This window comes from Spermophilus citellus (genome assembly GCF_964194105.1).
Source record: "Spermophilus citellus genome assembly, chromosome: 2".
Classification (NCBI taxonomy): domain Eukaryota; kingdom Metazoa; phylum Chordata; class Mammalia; order Rodentia; family Sciuridae; genus Spermophilus; species Spermophilus citellus.
Window position 1 is genome coordinate 228,655,515 of NC_138183.1, and position 18,853 is coordinate 228,674,367.

General features: G+C 37.0%; 2 protein-coding genes across 4 annotated transcripts in view; one reads left to right on the top strand and one right to left on the bottom strand.

Annotated features, from left to right (window-relative positions):
- Window positions 1-457: 457 nt before the first annotated feature.
- RAG2 (recombination activating 2) lies at window positions 458-2,038 on the bottom strand (the record flags this gene model as incomplete). Its single annotated transcript, XM_081281801.1, has 1 exon — window positions 458-2,038. The coding sequence occupies one exon, from the start codon at window positions 2,036-2,038 to the stop codon at window positions 458-460; it is 1,581 nt and encodes a 526-aa protein (XP_081137927.1).
- A 366-nt stretch (window positions 2,039-2,404) lies between these two features.
- Window positions 2,405-18,853, top strand: part of IFTAP (intraflagellar transport associated protein) — a 73,127-nt gene continuing 56,678 nt past the window's right edge. Inside the window, exon 1 of one of the 3 annotated variants that reach the window (XM_081282683.1) lies at window positions 2,405-2,514. The gene's annotated coding sequence lies outside the window, so the exon portion shown is untranslated. Of the gene's footprint in view, window positions 2,515-3,085; window positions 3,107-6,148; window positions 6,170-18,853 lie in introns of those variants that run through there. The other 2 variants (XM_081282684.1, XM_081282685.1) reach the window with 2 other exon arrangements.

An 18,853-nucleotide genomic window follows, 5' to 3' on the forward strand; every position in this document is an offset into this window, starting at 1 on the left:
AATCCAAGGGGCTGCTTAAAGGCGTATGAAGAGCAATAGTGTGGGAAATAGTTGATCTAGGTTTTAATTCCCAAATGGATACCTTGCACAAAATAATTAATTTAATCTTTTGTTTATTATTTCTTTATTGGTTAAGGATGTCTCAACTACTCTCTAGGTTGTTACCAAAAATAATACAAGGAATATAAACATACTTTGATTATCACTATTGTTTTGTGTTTAATATTTCTTGAGTGAAAATATCAGATAAAAATTCTCATTTCAGATATTTTGAGTCAAATATTTTAAAATTTTTTAGGCTTTGGAAGAACAGTATTTAGCATTGTGTTAAACCTCTAACAACTCACATATCTAAAAGAAAATAAGCATTTTCAATTAAAATTGAAATATTTTTCTCATTGATAAAATAAATGCAACAAATGTACTTGAATCTTAAAGGTCTCCCCCTCCCCCCAAACTAATCAAACAACCTTCTAAGAAAAGATTTCTTGGCAGGAGTCAAAACTTTCCCAGAACCTTTTTTGCGGAGAGATTTCATTGGAGGCTTTTGTAAGGGTAGGGCTCTTTTAGGAGTTTGTAGAGCCCTTGCAATCTCCACATGCTCATTGCAGTAATACTTACTGCTTCCTTCTGACAGATGGATGAGTGTACGTTCTGCCAGATCCATGCACTGGGCATGGACCCAGTGCCCATCTCCATGAGAACAGTAGATCATGGCAGGTTTGTTGAGCTCAGTTGAATAAAATGGTACCCATGTGTTGATATCCACATCACAAGTAGGACAGCATATTATCCAGTAGCCTGTCACAGACTCATCTTCCTCATCATCTTCATTATAGGTGTCAAATTCATCATCACCATCAAAGCTATTTGCTTCTGCACTGAAACAAAATTCTTCTGAATCTTCAAAGGGAGTGGAGTCTCCTGGATCTTCTGTTGATGTCTGACTGTTTGTGAATGTTTTCTGATCTTCATTCACATCATCTTCAGAGCATCTTAACATATAAAAATAGAATGCATCCGAAACAGCCTGTTTATTGTCTCCTGGTATGCCAAGGAAAACTGTTCCGTTTCCCATGTTACTTCCAAACCATATCTTGCTGTGCTTAATATCTGAGGTCCAATCTGGGGTCTCCATCTCACGAATCTCTATCTTGCTATCCTCTAAAGAGATAATGTTGCAGACCATTCTCTTTTGATTTTCAAACTGATAGCCACCAACAATAATGAACTCGTCACTGTTAATTTGAGTCAGAATTGCACTGGAGACAGAGATTCCTCCCGGCAAGACTGTGCAATTCACAGCTGGGCTACCTAAGGGAAGATCAACCTTTATTCTGTACAGGTTGGCAGGGCGGATGTTATTGGCAAGAGAATGTCCTCCTAAAATATAAATGGTATCATTTTTGGCAATAGAGACATGAAAAGACAGCCCATCCTGAAGTTCTGGAAGAATGTATGATGTAGCACATCCAAATTCAAAATCCACCAAGTAAATATGGGGCAGGCAGTCAGTTACACTATTCCATTTTTCTGTGGTTCTTTGGGTGGAAGGCATGTATGAGCGTCCTCCAAAGAGAACACCCATGCTTTTGCCTCGGCTATATACCATGTCAAGGGAATGACCATATCTGGCTTCAGGGACATCTCCCACCAAGTCTTTCTCTGTGCAGCGGAAAGTAACTTTTTTGTTGTTCTTGCAAACAACAGACATGAAATAAATCTTATCTGAAAGCTCATTGTTTGGTGTTTTTCCTCCGTGAATGATATATTGCCTTTCAGACTCCAAGCTTCCTTTGAATGTGCAGATGGCTGGGTATCGAAGAGGAGGAAGGTAGCAGGAATCCTTAGAGAAAATTGCAGGCTTCAGTTTGAGATGGTTATGCTTTATGTCAAAATGGAAAACTCCAGTAGGGCAGGATCTCTTAGGCCAGCCTTTCTGGCCAAAGAAGAAAATTTGTCCATCAAAATTCATCAGTGAGAAGCCTGGTTGAATTAAGGCTATATTATTACTGATTGTTATCATCTGCAGTGACATTTTCTGATTGTGGGTAGACCTTTTCTCTGAAAGAATTAAAAGATAAAATGACTTAGAATATCTTTTCATATATATCACTGTTGAGATTCATTCACATGCAAAAAACTTGTTAAAAAACAAAATCCTCTCACAAACTTCTCAAGGAACCCAGTTAGCAAAATTCAAGGAGACAGGTATGGAAAGAGCCACAGAACATTCCTACCGAATTCAAGCCAAGTAGTTGGGACATATTTTAGAGATGGACTCTCCGCCATTTGATTTCTGGGTATTGTAGTTTTTATTTCTTAAAGACTCATTACACGTTAGCCGAAAGAACTACAATTCCCAGGAATCTGTGCTCTATGGGATGTGTGCCTGTAATGATTTGTCTTTGTTTCTTCTGGAGAGTAGACTTTCTAGTATGTCCATCTGAGTAAAGACGCCAAAAGTGCGAAGTGACTAGATGGGAGCCAAGGCGGACAACTGGGGATTGGGAGGTGAGAGTGGTTGGCGCAGACCAAACGTCGGGTTACGGGGGCGCTGCAGCACCGAGGGGTTTCGGGCAAACCGATGTCCCGGAATTGCTGGAGCTTCCCCTGGGGACTCTTAAATAGGTGACCCAGTAGGATGCACAACTGCTTCTGGCCCGCTCGTGGTTGCCTGGAAACGGCAGTCTGAGGGGACGCCACGGCGGACTCCTGCCCAGACGCGTTAAAGCTCCATTCAGAATTGCGCCCCAACTCAGAATTGCACCCCGGAGGATCCTGGGCTGCTGGGGAAGGGATTGAAGGGGAGCCAAGGTTACAATAGCTGATGACTATCTTACAGAGCCTAAAGACGAGTCTCCGAATACCTCGAGGGCAGGCGAGAAATTGCGTGAGAATGATCTTACCACTCCTGCATTTAGTAGTGGAAATACTGTAATTAGACCTTTACAAGTGCCCCCCCCCCCTTTGGGTAATTTACTCCTGTTTTTAGGATTCTTTTAAGGAGGAGGAGAAGGTTCCTAAACACATCTCCCCTTACCCACTCCTAGAAAAATAGAATCACTGTTATTTCAGACCTCTTTTTCAGCCCAAGAACTTTGAGGTAATTCTTTAGTAATTCTGTAGAAAGCAGACACTAAACAAAGAGGTGCAAGAGTTATTCAGGACTTTATATTTTTATTATGGTATTAACGAGATATTTACCAGATGAAGTAAGTTTGACAAATTTTTGTTTTATTATTACCTACCTTAGAGAGATGTGGAATATATTTACTGTTTGCAGAGTGAAGTTTTAGGCGCCAAATGTTAAAGCAAACAGAATAACACAGATTCAATGACTTTTAAGAGTAAGTTGTTAATATACGTAAAGCAGAATAAAACAGTATGGATTTTCAAATGCTGACTGGCTAGATTCAAATCCTAGCTGTCACCAAGTACACGACTTTGGGCAAGTTATTTAACTTCTCTGTGCCTCAGTTTCCTTTTCTGTAGAATGAGATAATTTTACGTATCTCATGGGTTGATGTCAATTATAATTAATAATTTAGTAAAACATTGCACATAGTAAATGACAGTTATTATTATGATTATTATCAAACTTATCAAAAGTAAGGTTGTGTGTGCACAATTATCTGCCAGGGATGACAGATGATATTTGTAATGTTGAAGATGGTTAAAAGACTTTGGAAATTTATGATCTGGTCAGTGGATATAGATAAACTTTTGAACTAGTAAGAGTGGGATAAATATATATAATGATGCTGGTGGTGGATTAATTTAAATAGCAGTTGACATTTCATTCTTCTTGTCAGTCTTTTCTCTAGCCCTTCATTAAATATACGGGATCTAGAATTGAATCTTCTGAGTCCAAATCTGGTGTTCTAACAGTTAGTTGCTCTGTAACCACAGTGGGCAAATTATTTTTATCTTTCTTTTTATTTGCAAAGTGGGGATTGATACTATAGTTTATTTTAGATTTTATTTATTCTTTTTAGTTATACAGTATACCAGGAAACACCCTGACATTATCACAGAGGTGTGGAACTCAACCTGTGCCAATTCAATCCCCAGCACTTCTCCACCCCCACCCCACCCCCCTCTTCCCTCCACTCCACTGATCTCTCTTCAATCCATTTACAATTTACTTTTTTAAAAAAATTAATATCCTGTGGATATCTCTGATGCCAGGATCCACTGTGCCACATTGCATACACATATGAAAGACTGTTTTATATTTATTCCCCTTGTAAATGTTCCTTGGGCCATTTAGAACCCATGGTCGCTCTAATGAGATGGTGTTTTTAAAACAAAATTTTTTGTTTTTGCCTTAAGCACTTCTGTAGATCAGATGTCATTAATTGCTGAACATTCTCATGTACTTTAGGATTTTTAGTTTATTTTGGGTATCTCTTAAGGTGTGATCTTTTAATAATAATATTTTGGGTTATTAAACCAACTTTGGATATGGGGCCTGAGAAGGATTCGTTCCAAAGCTATAAGAGCAAGCCTCTGCGGTCTGAGGACCATGTGGATTTGCAGATTCAGCAACTTCCCCTGCTTATGAAATAACCTGGGAAACTGTTTTATTTATTCATAGCTTATCCACATATACATGAAAGAAAGCATCTAAGAAATTAAAGGGAATTAAAGGAACTTAAAGGAAGCTAAAAGAAATGTTATTGACCCTCAATTCATTAAATGAAAACTGTAGGTACTTAAACACGGCATGAATTATTATTCTCAGAGTTGTCCCATTTTGAGTGGAGGGAGTCCCAAAGCCAAAGCTTGCTTATTTTAAACATCTGTGATGCCATACAGGGGTAATAAATTCCAGACCAAAGGAATTTCCCAAAGAACATTTGTTTTTAAACAGCAAGCTTAAAAAATATTTTCATTGTAGCCTGTTGACTTCATCTTAAGGTTTTCATAGGGATTTTGGTTTGTCATAAGTGAAAACATGATTCTTATAGATTAGGTAGAAACATTTTCTTGGGCAAGATGTAAAGAATATTATCCATTTTTGTAGCTTAGTTCAGGGCCCTAAAAAAAGTGGTAAAATTTATTGTCATAATGAATTATCTCCTTTTGTAATGCCATTTGTGTATTTAATTTTTAGATTACTCATTTTAATCAGATGATTTCTATATTTAATAAATAAACAAGAACATTGAAAGTGTTTTCACATTTTTTTTTGCCATAGTTTTTGAGATTTTGCTTTACTGATTTATGTTTTCAGTGGAGCAGACCATTGTGTCTCTTCCATGGTTTTAATATGAGTATATTAGTTACATCTTAGTTTTTAAAAAGCGTTTTTAAAAGATTATAATAGACCTAAAATAACCTACTGAAAGGTTTCTCTTTAAATAGACTAAACTAAAACAGGCAGATTAAAAAAAAAGAGGTTTTTCTTCAACTGAGGGGAATTTCAAAGTCAACACATTAAAGATTCTTTTTAAAAGACAGAAATATAGGGCCAATACACACACAGTCTTCCCAGCCTCATGCTAACAGTCCGCAGCAGGGAGATTTTCATTTATTCACTTTGAAGGCAGGGCATAGTTGAGTATCAAAAGAGGTCTAATGGTGTGAGGTCTGGGCTTGTAGTTCCTGTGTCTGAACTAACTTATTTTTCTTTCCAAAGAAAGACAGTGTACTCTGAAGCATTAAATCTTATTGCTCAGTACGGCCCATGTTTCCTGATTGCTCCAAAAGCAAGTAACCCCATGTAACTGCAGGTATTTAGTGCATAAATTAAAACTGTTTTACACGGTTAATCAGGTTTGAGGCATATATTATTTGATTTTTGCTGGCAGTAAAACCATGATTAGGTCTTTTTTCCCACACTTCTGCCAGCAAAGCATTTATGCACTAAGATTAATAATGTGCTCTGAAGGCATAGAAGTTAAATCCTCATAGCAACCTGAGAATAGGAAGCCCCACATTTTCCAAATTTACTCCTTCCCCATCTAGACACCCCATCCACCTGTAGTTACTATACTCTGAAGTAGGGCACCTGCCTTCCCATAATATCGGTTCCCATCTTTTAGCTTGGGGAGAAATGAAAACATTGGACCTACCTGAAGGCCAGAGGGGCTGCTCACCCCTCTCTGAATCTCTGTTGCTAAAGCAGTATTAGGAAGATTCACTACTGCCTGCTATGCCTGCGGTAAGCAGAAGCTGATGTAAAGAGGGTGCTTATGTGCCTACAGATGTTCTAATGAACTCGGATCTAACAGGAGTAACTGACTGTGACTTTTTCTCTTTGATGGTTGAGGGAGATAACCACCAGGGTGTACCCTCCAGATTTAACTATTTCATTACTAGTTACAATGGAAACACAATTCCCTATTCATTTGTAGGAAAAAAAGCATAGATGAAACCCAGTTTATTAAAATAAAAAAAAACATTTTAGTAAACAGAAAAAATGAATGCAATTATTCTGGTTTAAATAAATACTCTTGTGAATCCAATGGGATGTTGCCTGCCCAAAGACCAAAAGTGCCAATTGTAGTTATTTGATCTTTTCATTGCTCTTCTGTGGTCTCCTTTCTTTAGTGCAGGCGCAGAAGGAAGGAGTTCTAATTGTTGGAGGGCCACTTCTCACTCAAGCAGCTGCTGTGTAGTGTTGTACGAGATAATATTTCTGAGAATGAGGTTTGGTGTCAAGTTGACCTGGTTTTCTCTGCCTGCTCTGCCATTTCTCAGGTGGCGTCATATTAACCCTCAAGCCTGCTTCTCCATCTCTGAAATAGAGATAACAGAAATATTGACCTCAAATGGTTGCTGGGAAAAGATTAAATGAGATGATATATGTAAAGCCTTCAGTCAAGGGAAATGTTAAGATTCCACAGTGATCTTGTAAACTGCCTTTATACTTTTTAAAAGTTGCATAGAATTTCATCCAGTTAATGAAACATGATGACCTCACCATCCACTGGTTAGGTGGTTGGTCATTTGGTTTCCATGTGGCTTAGATGATATAAGATAGTGATAAGAGGTGGGTGGATCTGGCTTTGAGTTTCAGTGGTTACACTTGCTAATTGAGGGATATTTTTGAGCTTTGGTTTTATTTCTAAAATGGGAATGATACCTTTCTTATTGTAAGGTTTCATGGATATAAAATGTCTGGTATATACAGTGTACACAGTAACCACAATGAATCTTGCCTAATGATGATGGGGCTATAGATATATTTGTATATGTTACTACCATATATTTTTGAAAATATTAAGATACATTTTCAGGGGTGACTTTTCTTTTTCTTTTTTTTTAAATAGAAGTGCAGTTCAATTGTTTGGTTGATTTTTATCATTTGAAATGTTGGTCCATCATTTATAAAAGCATCATCACCTCCTCTAATTATTTCCATGATTTTTGTTTGCAAAAGGATATTTGGTTGTTTCTGTTACTTATTAGTGGTATTACATAATGATTATGATGCTTGAAATTACAGAATCAATAGCAGTGATATATCTATAGTAAATACAATTAGAAATCATGGGTAGGTTCGTGTTTTTAGCTTTTGAATTTAATTACAATAAGAAAACCTGGGAATTTGTAGTGTAGCAGTAAGTTGCTTAGTTGTCTCCTGAGGAAACTGGAGGTTAGTACATTCGTCCTCCCTTATCCATTATTTCATTTTCCTCGTGCTATGGTTTGGATATGGAGTGTTCCCCGCCCCCCCCCCCCAAAGCTCCTGTGCAGGAATGTTTGGAGGTGAAATGACTGGATTGAGAGAGCTGTGACCTAATCAGTCCATCCTAGTTTGAATGAACTAGATGGTAACTATAGTCATGTGGGACATGGCTGGAGGAGGTGTGTCACTGGGTGTGTGCCCTGGAACGGCGCATCTTCCCTGTGGCCCCCCTCTCTGCTTCCTGACTTTGCCATGAGCAGAGAAGCTTTCCTCTACTGAGCCCTTTTACCATGATGTTCTGCCTCAACTTGGGCCCAGAGCAGTGGAGTTGGTCGTCTATGGACTGAATCTTCTGAAACCTTGATCCCCCAATGTGTTGGATTGAGTACAGTGATGAAAAGCTAACAAAAACACTCTGGTTTAGTTGCCTGTGGTAAATTGTGGTCCAGAGATATTAAGTGGAAAATCCCATAAATAAGCAATTTGTAAGTTTTAAATTGCAAGCCATTCTGGGCAACATTATGAAAATATTGTACCATTCAGCTCCATTCTACCCAAGGCACGAGTCATTTCTTTGTCCAGTGTGTTCAAACTGTGTAAGCTACCTACCCATTAGTCACTTAGTAGCTGTTTTGGCTATCAGTTCCACTCTCATGGTATCACAAAGCTTGAGTTTAAGCAATCCTTATTTTACTTGATAATGGCCCCAAAGTGCAAAAGTAGTTGTTTTAAAAATTCAGATACGACAAAGAAAAGCCATGAAGTGCTTCCTTTAAATATTACATAATCACAAGAAGGGTGAGTACAGTACATTAAGATATTTTGAGGGGGAGGGGAAGGAAGAGAGAGACCACATTCACATAACTTTTATTATAGTGTATTAATTGTTTTATTTTATTATTGGTTATTGTTAGCACTCTTACTGTGTCTGATTTCTTTTCTTTAAGCAATAAAACATTTATTTATCTACTATTTTCCCTCTAGTATGTACAATGTAACTGTAAAACAATGAAGCTTTAAAAAAATAGTGGGCAAGTAGAACCTTAAATCAACAAGTTTTAAATGTAGTAATTTTATTTATGTATTAATAACAGCTGGTATTATTGAATGTTTGCCAGGCAGCTATTATAAAAAATATATTGTCATTATTAACTTTTAAAAAATTATTATTCTTCTTTTGATATACATGACAGTAGAATGTGTTTTGATGTATTATATAAACATGGAGTATAACTTCCCATTCTTGTGGTTGTACATGATGTGGAGTTACACTTGTGTATTTGTGTATGAACATAGGAAATTTATGTCTGACCCATTCCACTATCTTTCCTATTCCCATCCTCTTCCCTTCCCTTCATTCCCCTTTGTCTAATCCAATGAACTTTTATCCGCACCTCTCCCACCCCTGTATGTGTTAGCAGTGCATATTAGAGAGAACATTCTGCCTTTGGTTTTTTGGGATTGGCTTATTTCGCATAGCATGATAATCTCCTGTTCCATCCATTTACCAGCAAATGCCATAATGTCATTCTTCTTTCTGTGTGTCTAATTTCTTTGTTACAATTATGTACATATATCAAAGGGTTTAGTACTTATTAGAGATTTTGGAACATATCCCCCTTGGGTAAGAGGTGACTACAGTAGTGAACCATGTTTATTGAGCATCCGCTGAGTGTAGTTGTGGAAAATTAGAAAAAAAAAGTCAAGAACACAGGCCTTTCTCTAAAAGAACATACATGAATGAAGTAACTTTTGATTGCCAATCAGCACCTTACATTCTTGGCACAGTCAGTCCAACCAGCCTGCCTGCCTTTCTTTTCCTCCCCTCCTCTTCCCACTGCCCTCCTCCTCAGGTTACTGAGGCTCTCACTGAATTGCTGAGGCTGGCCTTGAACTTGTATCCTCTTGCTTCAGTCTCCCAAGTCTCTGTGATTAGAGGTGTGCACCACTGCACCCAGTTCAATCTTTCTTAACAGTTCCTAGAAATTCATTAAGGAAAATCACAATTACAGGCTATTCAGCCATTCTTATACCTTGAGGCAGAATCAGATCCAAACTCCTACTAGAATATATTGATTTATCCTTCCTTTCATCAAAAACAAAACAAAACAAAACAAAAAACCAAACAAACAGTAGAGAATTAAAGAATACAAGTCAGTCTAATTACAGAACAAAATAACTTTATTTCATAGGTGAGATAAAAGACTTAGTAACTGGATGTAGTAATATTATAATTAAACAAAAAAGGAAGAATTACTGGGGAAAAAAAGATGGGAGACATCTTGCTGACATTCAAACCATGTAAGTATAAAAAGTAAAATAACTTGCCAAGTGAATATCTGTGTACATGATGGGGTAGAGGAGGCAGAGAGGCATTATCTTGTGGGCTCATGGAAGTGTGAATCAAGAAGTGCAGTGTCCCTTTGAGCATTTCCATCCCCATTTTGTAAGTGAAGGAACAATTCAAACTATGCTGTTGCTTCCTGAGTTAACAAATGTTGAAGTAAGGTCAGTGACAACTTCTTTATAGTTTTAGGATTGGCATAGACAATCATACTCTTAATAAGTGGCTAATTTGTAAGGGAATAATGTAAATAGTATTGGAAAGGTAAATGCTTGGCTTGTTGAGTGAATGCTGCAATAGGAGCCACAACTGAAACTGGCAAAGAAAAGGAAGGAAAAGGACATCGATGGAGGGAAGCGGTCTACAGTTAGCATGATGAATTGTCAGAGAGGAGCATGACAAGCGACCTGTCAATTTTTATTCAAAACATTTAAATATGGCCACTTGACCAGGATGACTAGTTTTTTCTGATAATAGTTCCATGCTCTCTGATTTAAGGTAGACTGTTTGCTTTAAAATAGAGTGTAGAAAAATTACAGAGGCATTTTGCAATGTTGTGCTAGAAAAATAAATCGCTTAAAGCTTCTTTTGTTAGAGTAGGGAGTTTGTGATTCCCATTTTCTATCTTTAAGTATAGAAACCATCTTGGCTAAAGGAAATTTATATGAATGTACATGTGTGTGCTATGTTGTGTATATTGAGGCAAAAAATTGTCAATAAAATACTGAGATAACATTCCAGCTGGGGAATCTTCTATTACTTCTGAAAGCCCATTTATTATTCCATAGTCATAGAAATTTAGAATTAAAAATAACTAAGCAGCACATCTCAAAATTCTCATTTCTTTTAAGAGAATGCCAAATGAAAAGGTCAACTTTGCTTGCAAGATCTGGCATTTTGAAACACTTAGAAATGTATTCCTTCAGGCAGAGTTGATTCAGTTCAGTTGGTCTACACCTGCTCCTAACCAGCTGTATGGGTTTTGCTTTAAAGTAGGCTTTTTGGTATTGTCAAAGTGCTGTGCATTGTGCAGGTGGCTGACAGGCTCAGGAAGTTGGCAAGAGGGATAACTTTAATCAAGCCTGGATGCCTTTGTGTTGTAGTTGTTATGCAGAACAGATAAAATAAGCATTAATGGGACATTGCATACCATGTGAAGGTGGGATTATATTTGAGCTAATAAATCTTTAATGATTGAAACATTATTGTGAGATTATAGAGCTATAAAGTTGACTTAGAAACCCTACTGCCTTGTGGATTAACAGCTTTCTCAGAGGCCTTGAGAAAAATGTTTACTGGAGCGTTCACTCTTAGCAGCTAAGTCATTGATGTGGTTAACGCTTCTGAGGCTAGGAGGTCAGTTTTGAACATGGATGAAATATTTGGATGGCAAAGTTTTCTTGACAGATGTACTAGTCTAGAGGTCAGTTAGTGTGCTTGTAGGAGTTTTGTTAGGGGGTGAAGGTAGACTATTTACTTGTGATTATACACAATTGTAAATTTTTCAAAAAAGAAAAGAAATGGAAACGGTAGTGGAAAGTCAATCTTCCTGATTTCAAGAGCATTGAATTTTCTGGGTTTATCCTATGAGTATCTGCTGCAGATTCCCTGTACACAGTTGATCTGTTTTTTAAAAATGGTAGGAAATGAATGGGGAGAAGGAGTTCCAATGCTTCACTGCTTGCATTTTTCTTTGTTTAATGGAATTAATAACTGTGTAATTGAAAACAGTCTAATACTCAGTTGACCTGCCTCAGTGAGTCAGTGCAGATATTTCTGGATTGACTAAAATGGCTGGGAGGAAGATAATATTTTGGGGAGATGAAATTGATTTTATGCAATCTGCTGATGAACAGAAAAGCTTAATGAATGATAGCCTCAAGAAACATCATTATGGTAGCTTGGATGGATGAGCAGGAAAGGGAAACAAATTTTTCAAGAGGAAAGTTTCTGCTTAAGCATGTAATTGTACAGGTTAGTATTATTCCTGCCCTCCGCCCCCAGCTTTCTGCAGAGGAAGCAATCAACCCAGCAGGGTTCCAAGATTCTTGGTGAACTTTTAGTGGTAATTATTTTTCTAACTCTCTTTTGCCTTAATTGGTTTACCCTTCTTCTCTACCCTCCACTCCTCCTTTTTTTAACATATTTTTTTTTAGTTGTTGATGGACCTTTAATTAATTAATTTATATGAGATGCTGAGAATAGAATACAGTGCCTCACACTTACCATGCAGGTGCTTCACCACTGCGCCACAACCCCAGCCCCTCCACTCCTCCTTTTTAAACTTTGTTTTTGTTTTCTTTTTTCTTAACAAGACACACATTTCCTCCCTTTCTTTCCTCCATAACATGTTGTCACCTCTCCCCAGAAGCCCCAAGCCCCATTATTTTCCTGTAGCTCAGGGTGCTTTAAAACTTAAATCATCTGGTTTACCTTGGAGTCTCATGTTTTGTGTGATATATATCATGTGTGTGCTATACATACATATGTGTGTGTATACACACACACAGATACCCCACATATTTATATGTATATATATATATGTAATCAAAATGGGTTTTCTCTTGCTAATCTGTCTATTGCTATTTTATTTCATATGCTCAATTATGGACCCTCCAGAGGGCAAAGGAAGAGTTTTTGCTCTCTCCTACACTTACAAACAGTTCAACTGCTTTTGTCCCTGTCACAAATCCAAACTACCATTATCTCTTTCTTTTACAATTATGGGGGCTTCCCATAATCTTCCCTTTGAGAGATTGAAGTGGCACCCCCACTCTAAGGAAATTATAAAACTGTAAGGAAATTGTAAAAACTTGTTTACAAATATCAATGCTGCAGACAGAGTGGTATTTTCAAATTACACATCTCATTAGTTAATCCCTTGCTTAAAACTCTCTGAAGAGTTTTCTCTCAAGTTACAATGCAAACTCCTGGCCTGAAGTTGCAGGCCTTCAAAGATCTGTCTCCTGCCGACCAACCCCTAGTTCTTTCCCCACCTGCTACATCTTGCACCACCTCAGGTCATTTGTCCCTTTTTAAACATTTGGTTTTGAAATAATTATGGAATAATAGGTCAGATTCATAGTGTTGTAGGGACAAATGAGGCAAGGCACCGAAGATAGCAGGAAACAGTTTTATTTGGCTGCAGCCAGGTTCAGAGGGCACAGCTTTTGCTGTTATCAATTAATCCCCTGAAACCTGAATTCAGGTAGTTTCAGAGTTATATACCCAGCATGTAAGGGAGGGGCTCAGAAGTTCACAGTCTGCAGAAGTTCACATAAAAGCAGCTTTTTTCTCTCACTGTTTTGGGCAGGTAACCCTTCAAGGACAACAACTGAGAAGGGGAGAGCTTCTCCCCTTTCTTTCCTCCCTCTGCCAGCTGTTACCATGGAGCCCAATTGGTAACTTATCTTAAAAATGTAGACATCTCTGTGAAGCCCAGCTCAAGGCCAGAGGCCTTGTTTGCACATTTCTACAAACTAGTGTACTGGATATGTTTATGAAACACTAGTATAAGGGGGTGTCCAGCACCTGGAGTGCTGGTATCTTCTTGGCTAGTGGCCAAGTAAAACAGAGGGACATGAAAATAGGAAGTTTATCTACATTGAACTCTTTTGCAGAGATTCTTTTGTTGATAGTCCTAAAATTAGCCATGGTGAAGATTTCTGGAGAAGCCCAGTTAAGACTTTTCTGTGGAGAAAGGGGGTGCCACTTCAATAGGAGGATGCAAAAAATTCATAGGGAAGTCCATGCATCATTGGTTTAACATTGTACATGATTAACACCTTGCATATAATAGTGTAAATATAAAGGTTGAGAATTGATATTAGTAAAAAGCCACAGAATTTACTCAGATTTTATTTATTATGTCTATTCTTATTTGTGTATGGGTGTGCAGTTCAATTATATCACATGTGGTCTCTTGCATAACCACCCCCATCCTCTCCCTCATCCCTAACCTTAGTAACCATTAATTTGTTCTCTCCAAATATATTATTCATAAATACTACATAAATGAAATCATCCCTTTCAGTATATTTCTTTGAGGTTCATCCAAGTTCTTGCATGAAATGACAGTTTGTTCCTTTTGATTGCTCAGTAGTAGTCGTTGGTGTGAATGTACCGAAGTTTATTTAACCATTCATCAATTAAAGGACATTTAAGTAGTTTTCAGATTTTGGTTCTATGAATAAAACTTTTGTGAACATTTGTATACAAGTTCTTATATGAAAATAAATTTTTATTGTTTGGGATAAATGTCCAAGAGTGTAATTGCTTGTTGCCACACTACTTTCTGGAGTGATTGAATCATTTACATTGCCACCAGCAGTGTCTGAATTATGTAGTTTCTCTGCATGCTTGCTAGCATTTGGTGTTATCACTATTTTTCATTTTATCCATTCTGGTATGTGTGTAGTAATATCTTACTGTGGTTTTAATTTTTATTTCTCTAGTGGCTAGTGATACCAACATCTTTTCATGTGATTATTTATCATTTGTATATAGTCTGTAGCAATAGCTGTGCATGTTCTTTTTTTTTTAAAGTATGTTGACACCCAATTCGAGTCTTCATACATGTACTTTTTTTTTAAAGAGAGAGAGAATTTTTTAATATTTATTTTTTAGTTTTTCAGCGGACACAACATCTTTGTTTGTATGTGGTGCTGAGGATTGAAACCGGGCCGCACACATGCCAGGCGAGCGCGCTACCGCTTGAGCCACATCCCCAGCCCCTGTGCATGTTCTTTTTAAGTTGGATACAGTGTTGACTTTTGGAAGTTATTTGTGTATTTAGATGCTAGTCTTTTGTTGAAAATATATTTTTCTAGTCTGTAAAAAACTTTTTCATCTTCTTAAGAGGGTTTTTGGTAGAAGAAAAAATTTAATTTTGATGAAATTCAGTTAGTCAGTTTTTCTCTTTTTTTCCAGATAAGAATTTTCTTTTTTTTAAAAATATTTTTTAGTTGTCAATGGTCCTTTATTTTATTTATTTATATGAGGTGCTGAGAATTGAACCCAGTGCCTCACACATGGTAGGCAAGCACTCTACTACTGAGCCACCACCCCAGCCCCAAGTTTTTCTCTTTTTTTAAAAAACATTTTTAGTTGTAGATAGACACAATGACTTTATTTTATATGTGTATTTTTTTGTGTGGTACTGAGGATAGAACGCGGTGCCTCTTACACATTAGGCAGGCGCTCTACCACTGAGCTACAACCCCAGCCCCAGTTGTTTTCTCTTTGATCATATTTCTGGGGTCAAATCTAAGAACTCTGCCTAGTCCTGTGTTTTAAAAATTGCCTATATATTTTTCTGCTTGCTTTTTAAAATCTGTGTTTTGTCTTGAGGTGTTTTTATTTTTCTTATTCCTGTTACCTCCTTCATTTTAAAATGCTTTCCCTGAATTCCATATTGCTTTAACTTGAAGAAGTCATGGAAAGGTTCATCAGAATCATTCATTACAGTTGGGGTCTATTTTAGAATATGTAAACTATCAATCTTCTCAGGAAGGAACTAGATCTGTTAAGACAAACTTTGTGATCTCTCTGTTCATGGGAAGTGTGTACTGAACCTGCATTTAAAAATTATGTGTAGTTTTAATATGGATGTGTTCTTTCTCTTTTTCTTGAGTTATGTTTTTTTTTTTGGTCAAGAAAAAGTGTACAGCTGTGGAGACATACCTATTTCTAAGACCTCTGCATAGGAGGTAACCCATCTCTCTTCTAAAGCTTTGGAGTGGACAGTAATCCAAAACCCTTCCCTCCCTCCCTCCAAATACTTTCTTTAATAATGAAGAGAGTTTTACTGAGAGGAATTTACATAGAAATCTAGATGCTTATGCTATTAACTTTTTGGGTAATAATGAAGCATTTCATGCCTTTTATATGTTAGAAAAGCCTTGTTGAAAGAAGTTTATCACTTGAAGTGCCATGTATTCTTTGATGCTAGAGTTGTGTGTTTTTATCTCATCTTGAAAAAAAAAACAATAAAGGAGTTTTAGGTTCTCTTCTATTTAATAAGCTATGTTTTGTTTTATATTCTGCCTTCTTCTTTCTGCCTTTTATCTCTTCTGTTGTTTTCTTGGGTGTATTTATAGGTCTCAAAAATAATGACACATGTATTTTCTCAGCCTTAAGGTGTTCTATGTATTATTGGGATTCAGAATGTAGCTGGAGGCCTGAGGATGCCTATCCAGGGGTAGCTTGTCACTTGGTAATATCCTGCTGACTTTGTGTGTCCCTTAAATTTCATAATCATGAGAATCTCATTATGGTTCAAAAGACTCATTAGTTGACAGAAGCCCTACCTGAAGTTTCTTTCTCAGATTCATTATTTTCTCAGATTGGACTAGATAAGTATCAGGTTTCTCTCAGCTCAGAGATTCTGTCATTGAATCTATTTCTCCTTAATATTATGTAAAGGACATTAAAAAGTGAGAGAATGCATAACTATTATAGTTCAGTAAAGGAAAAAGAAAGCAGTTCCTACCCGGTCTTTTCTATCATGTATATAAATCTGTGCAGTTACAGTGCAATTTGGTCTTTTGGAGACTTGAGCATTTGTACTAATATAAAAGGCCACCTACCTGTGAAGTACAGGGTGATGACTTTATTTCCTTAGGTAAGGCAAATTATTTTGATAATATTTCATCTTCCTTTCAACATAGCAGTAAGTCCTGATTGCACAGAACTATAAAGGTTTGAGAAAGTGGGCTTTGATAGACCCTGCACAACTCTTTAAAAATGTGTTATTATGTATTATTTTTGCGTTTCAGTAGTAAACCTTAATTTTTTTACCCTCCTCCACCACTTTTTGCAGGCATACTACCCTCTTTGCAGGCAATGCACTTTGAGAGTCTAGTTCATGGTGACTTGCTTTTTAAAGCTTACCACTGATATCTCTGGAAGTTGTATTTTTTTTTCTTCCTGGGGATAGGGAGGGGTACTGAGGATTTAACTCAGGGGCACTCGACCTCTGAGCCACATCCCTAGCCCTATTTTGTATTTTTATTAGAGACAGGGTCTCACTGAGTTGCTTAGCACCTTACTTTTGCTAAGGCTGGCTTTGATCTCAGCCTCCTGAGCTGTTGGGATATCAGGCATGAGCCATCCGCCTGGCTAGAAGTTGTATTTCTTTTGGGAAAGTTCATTAAGCAGCAACTGAAGATAAAAATTTAAGGTGTGCTAAGTCAATGGTAATACTTTTATACACCATATTTCATAATAGTACACTTTCAGAGAACATAAAACCTTAACTAGCTTAGATAATTGTTGGTTTTATTATTTGATAATAGAAAATAGTACTTCTGGGAAATTATGTAATTTTTACCCCCCTCTTACCCAGTGCTGGATAAAAAGAGAACCTGGTTCCTACTGGAGGCTATGCCTGCGAACGTATTGCTTCTGATTAACTGGTTGATGTTTATATACATTTCCTTATCCTTATAATATGTACTAGGTCTTCCATGTGGTATGCAAAGCCCTAAAACATAAACCAAACAATGAACCTTGTTGTCTAGACAAGTCTCCCCTATCTTTCCCCTCAGAATAATACTTCATGATAAAAACACAAAAGTATGTGAATGGTAACTAAAAAACCAGCTTCCTTTTAGAAAACCACTATGATTTGCATAAACCACTTGAGTGTCTGGCCAATGATTATCTGCTTTGTCAGTCCCTAGGGCCCTTTAACATTAGTTATTTATATTTTTATAGATAAGGAAAGTTCTAAATTTGAAGATAAATACTTTTAAAATTCTTCCAGTAATAATTTATATTCCAAAGTCTTAGAAAGTCAATAAAGTCAATAAAATCTATATTGTTATAACCTTATGACCATATAGATAAAATTAAAGACCTTGAAGGATTTTGAATTTGTGTTGTGCATAACCTATTAATTGTTTGCCTTTGGTATTACTGAGATGTGTTAAGGGTAAATACTCAACATACCAATGCACAAATTGGAAAGCAAGTCTAAAAGTATTTCTGTCATTACTGTTAAAATATCCTCAAGAGCCAGGTGTGGTAGCATATGCCTATAATCCCATCAGCTCAGGAGGCCGAGGCAGGAGGATTCGGAATTCAAAGCCAGCCTCAGCAAAAGCAAGGTGCAACTCGGTGAGACCCTGTCTCTCAATAAAATACAAATAGGGCTGGGGATGTGGCTGAGTGGTTGAGTGCCCCTGAATTTAATACCCGTACCAAAAAAAAAAAAAAAAAAGAGTAGTAGAAACCACAGCCTGGCTACTTCTTTTGATGTTTGTTCATTGAAGCACACTATCAGAGATGGCTCAAGGAAGAGATTAATATTATGCATTGCTGAAGTTTTGCTGGGCTCGAATTCTGGAAAAGTACATTGATGTTAAAATTCTTATAATTAGGTACATGTCCTACTGATAGTGAAATAATAGCCACCATTGAGATTATTTATCAGTATTTATTATCTAGCAACTGCAAACATAACTGAGTAAACTTCATTGCTGAAGCCTGGCATTGTTACAGATAAATTTGCATAAGCCATAACTGATGAGTTTTCCTGTCTAATTTTCCAGGTACCAATAGTTTGAAAGTGTCTTTCAATTTAAATTAGTATCTACATACACATTTTATTTTCACCCCAGTCTTTTACATGTTTTATCTGAGACTGTAATGCATGGGGAATATTTGGATTTTTCTTATGTAACATCAGTACATTCCATGTCAGAGTGATAACAGTCATGAGAAAGCTTTGTGGAAGCAAAGGACAGAATACTAAGACTGGTCCTGTCCTCCATCAGTATCATCATCATCATCATCATCATGGTCATTATCCCTAACATATCTTGAGATACATAGTAATTTAATCATCATAGTAATCCTGTGAGGAACAT